General features: G+C 40.1%; 1 protein-coding gene and 1 non-coding gene across 2 annotated transcripts in view; one reads left to right on the top strand and one right to left on the bottom strand.

The window, feature by feature from the left end:
- Positions 1-3,167, top strand: part of TTC27 (tetratricopeptide repeat domain 27) — a 175,232-nt gene that overhangs the window by 9,482 nt on the left and 162,583 nt on the right. The window contains exon 4 of the mRNA XM_003795698.1: positions 404-544. Within this exon, the coding sequence (XP_003795746.1) occupies positions 404-544 (141 nt within the window). The remainder of the gene's footprint in view (positions 1-403; positions 545-3,167) is intronic.
- On the bottom strand, positions 2,178-2,283 carry LOC111727149. Its single transcript, XR_002774772.1, has one exon. It is a non-coding gene; the product is annotated as a small nucleolar RNA U13 (small nucleolar RNA).

Genomic DNA, 3,167 nt, shown 5'->3' with positions numbered 1-3,167 from the left:
GGCACTCTACCCAGGGGGACAGCTTGAGGCTCTGTCTCAAAAAATAAATAAATAAATAAATAAATAAAGTATTTAATGTCAATACTCTAAGATAGGGATGCTTTTTATTAAGATGATGTTTTGTTGTAAGCCAGTCTGTGAGCGTGTGATGCTTCTTCAATGCTAGCATTTTCTTGAGGTCTCTGTTCCTCATTTGAGCAGATGGGTGGCCATCTCTCAGGCCAGGCTTGTAGATCTCTAAGGGTATCTGTAATGTTATAATTCTGTCACTGCGAAGGCTGTATAATAGAGTAATGTCTTTGCTTCAAAGGTGAATTAACTAGAATATTGACATATTGTTACAAGACATATAAATGTTGTTATTTTTTTCAATTATATCATCTTACTTTACAAACTTTTTCAGGTCAGGGGACTGGATGCAGTTGTTTTGAGCCTGCTCACTCTAGACGGTGAATCAGTCTACAGCCTGACCCTGAAGCCTATCCTGCTGCTGTTGGCACGTATTATCCTAGTGAATGTAAGGCATAAACTGACCGCTGTTCAGGTAAGGCTGGAGGAGGATCTGTGAGATGCGTACCCAGGTGTGGCTTTTGTGCTTATTAACACCAGATTGCAAGTGTGATGCTGACAGTATCTTGGTATATTTTGTTATTTAAGTCTTATTCTAGGTATTTAATTTTAAGATCTGTTGAAAATAAGTAAAAACTTTTCTTCCCTGATAAGACTGACCTAGTATAAAATAAAATTACATTGATTCTCTCTAATAGGATTTGTGTGTGTGTGTGTGTGTGTATGTATTAACATTCTTCCTCAGAGTCTTAAATGTAGATTTAAAAGCATCCCTCCCAGTTTTTATAAATTTCATGTAAGGATAATGAGCAATGACCAAAATGAGGTGGCTTCTGTCCTACCTTGTTTTGTTGTTTTGGGGGGTCGGATTTAATAGAGCATTTTTGGAATATCTGTTAAATGATTTCTTTATGTAAACTAGTGAGGAGAAATACTTAGACTCACAGAAAGCTGATACGCACCAGGAGGTGACCAAAGCCACAGAAAGGAATGTTAGGGTAGATATTTAATGCACCATTAATTGTGTACATGGTTTTGTTAGAAGTGATTTAATTTTTTTGTATAATACAAGGTACATGCAACTGATTCTTTTTTTTTTTTTTCATGCAACTGCAACTGATTCTTGTTAGAAAAAAATGTTGTGTTTTTTTTGAGATAGAGTCTCACTTTGTCACCTTTGGTAGAGTACTGTGGCATCACAGCTCACAGCAACCTCAAAGTCTCGGACTTAAGCGATTCTCTTGCTTCAGCCTCCCAAGTAGCTGGGACTACAGCTGCTAGCTTCAGTGCCCGGTTAGTTTTTTTTTTTTTTTTTGGTTGTAGTTGCCATTGTTGTTTGGCAGGTTCAGGCTGGATTCAAACCCACCAGCTCCAGTGTATGTGGCTGGTGCTCTAGCTGCTGAGCTACAGGCACTGAGCCAGAAAAAATGTTTACTGGCAAATATTATTGAATTGAATTTCTACTATAAAAGTTGTTGTAGAGATATTATATAAATACAAAAGAGGTCATTGCCTTTGCAAAAAAGAAAACAAAAGATAAAAAGAGTCTGTGAGTGTTCGGTGGAGGTTGTGAGCAGTGCAGTGTGAGGTCTCTGTTGCACGGGCTCTGTTGCTACTGGGCTCTGCTGCACGGCAGTGGGAAGGCATCCGTAGGCTGAATTTGCCCACAGACTATACCTTGCTGACTCCTGCATTGATTATTGCAAATTGGTTTGATATGGCCCCTGTAGTATCAGAAATAGTAAATCTACATTTTATGTGAAATCTTCCAGTTTTTAAGTGTTGGCTGAACATTTTTAAGAAGCTCAATATTTCTTTCTTTTTCCCATTTATTTTTTATTTGTATGTATTTGTGGAGTACAAATGCATTTTGTTATTGATGTATTGCACTATGAAGTCAGGGCTTTCAGTCATATCTCCATAGGCTTGGAGATGTACTAGGTAGACTTGGTCTGTACTATGTAAGGGGTTCCTTTCCTAGGATTTTAAGTTCAGACAATGAATTTGTTTTAAAGGAGGGGGAGAAGGGAAGTGATGCCTCTGTTGCCAGCTCTCAAGAGACTCAGAGGATTAGGAGTCAGTTTGGATGGGGGTTATTTTTTTCTTCCTGTTGGATGGGTAATGTGCTGATGTCATCATAACAAGGTTTGAGAGAGGCACATGTCATCCATGTATGTGAAAACCCAAGCATCATGCTTGTGAACTACAAAGAATCTGTATAGAAGGGTTTTTAGTAGATGGGTTTCAACATGCCATAGCAGATTGGAGGCTGTATCTTTGATCTTTTAGTCACAGTAGCTTGAGTAAAAACATTTTCCCTAAGTTTTGAGCTCAGTGGTCTTATCGACTGACTAGTCCTTTGCTCTAAAGAAAGTATCAACAAGGCATGAAGATGCCAGATGGCATAATTTTCTTTCTAGTGAGAATATGGTCATTAATAAGTGAGACAATTGTAGCTTGGTTGAAAACCTTCATCGTCAAGTATGTTAAGCATCATTTGAAAAATAAGTGCTATTGGCTCGGCTCCTGTGGCTCAAGTGGCTAAGGCGCCAGTCACATACACCTAAGGTGGCAGGTTCAAATCCAGCCCAGGCCCACCAAAACAACAATGACAGCTGCAACCAAAATAGCTGGGTGTTGTGGTGGGCGCCTGTGATTACAGCTACTTGGGAGGCTGAGGCAGGAGACTCGCTTGAGCCCAAGAGTTGGAGGTTGCTCTGAGCTGTGATGCCGCAGCATTCTACCCAAGGGGATAGCTTGAGGCTCTGTCTTAAAAAAAAAAGTGCTATCAACAACTTAGGAGAATAGGTGAATGTTGCCTGCTGGTTGTGGAGGTCACTATATCATGCTTTTTATTTTTTTTTCTGAGACAGTCTTAGTTTGTTGCCCCAGCTTGAGTGGCTAGACTACAGTGGCCTCATCATAGCTTACTGCAACCTCAAACTTTTGGGCTCAAGCAGTCCTCCTGCCTTAGCCTCCCAAGAGTTCTGGGATTACATGCATGTGCCACCGTGCCCAGCCTGGATGCCATTCTTTGTAGGGTGGGAGAGGCAGATTACCTTAATTTCTTGGCACCAGGAAACAACTTTTTTTTTTTT

Source organism: Otolemur garnettii, unplaced genomic scaffold, assembly GCF_000181295.1.
Source record: "Otolemur garnettii isolate 467f Iridium unplaced genomic scaffold, OtoGar3 scaffold00095, whole genome shotgun sequence".
Classification (NCBI taxonomy): Eukaryota; Metazoa; Chordata; class Mammalia; order Primates; family Galagidae; genus Otolemur; species Otolemur garnettii.
The sequence above is the reverse complement of the archived record's forward strand: the minus strand, read 5'-3'. Positions and strand labels throughout refer to the sequence as shown.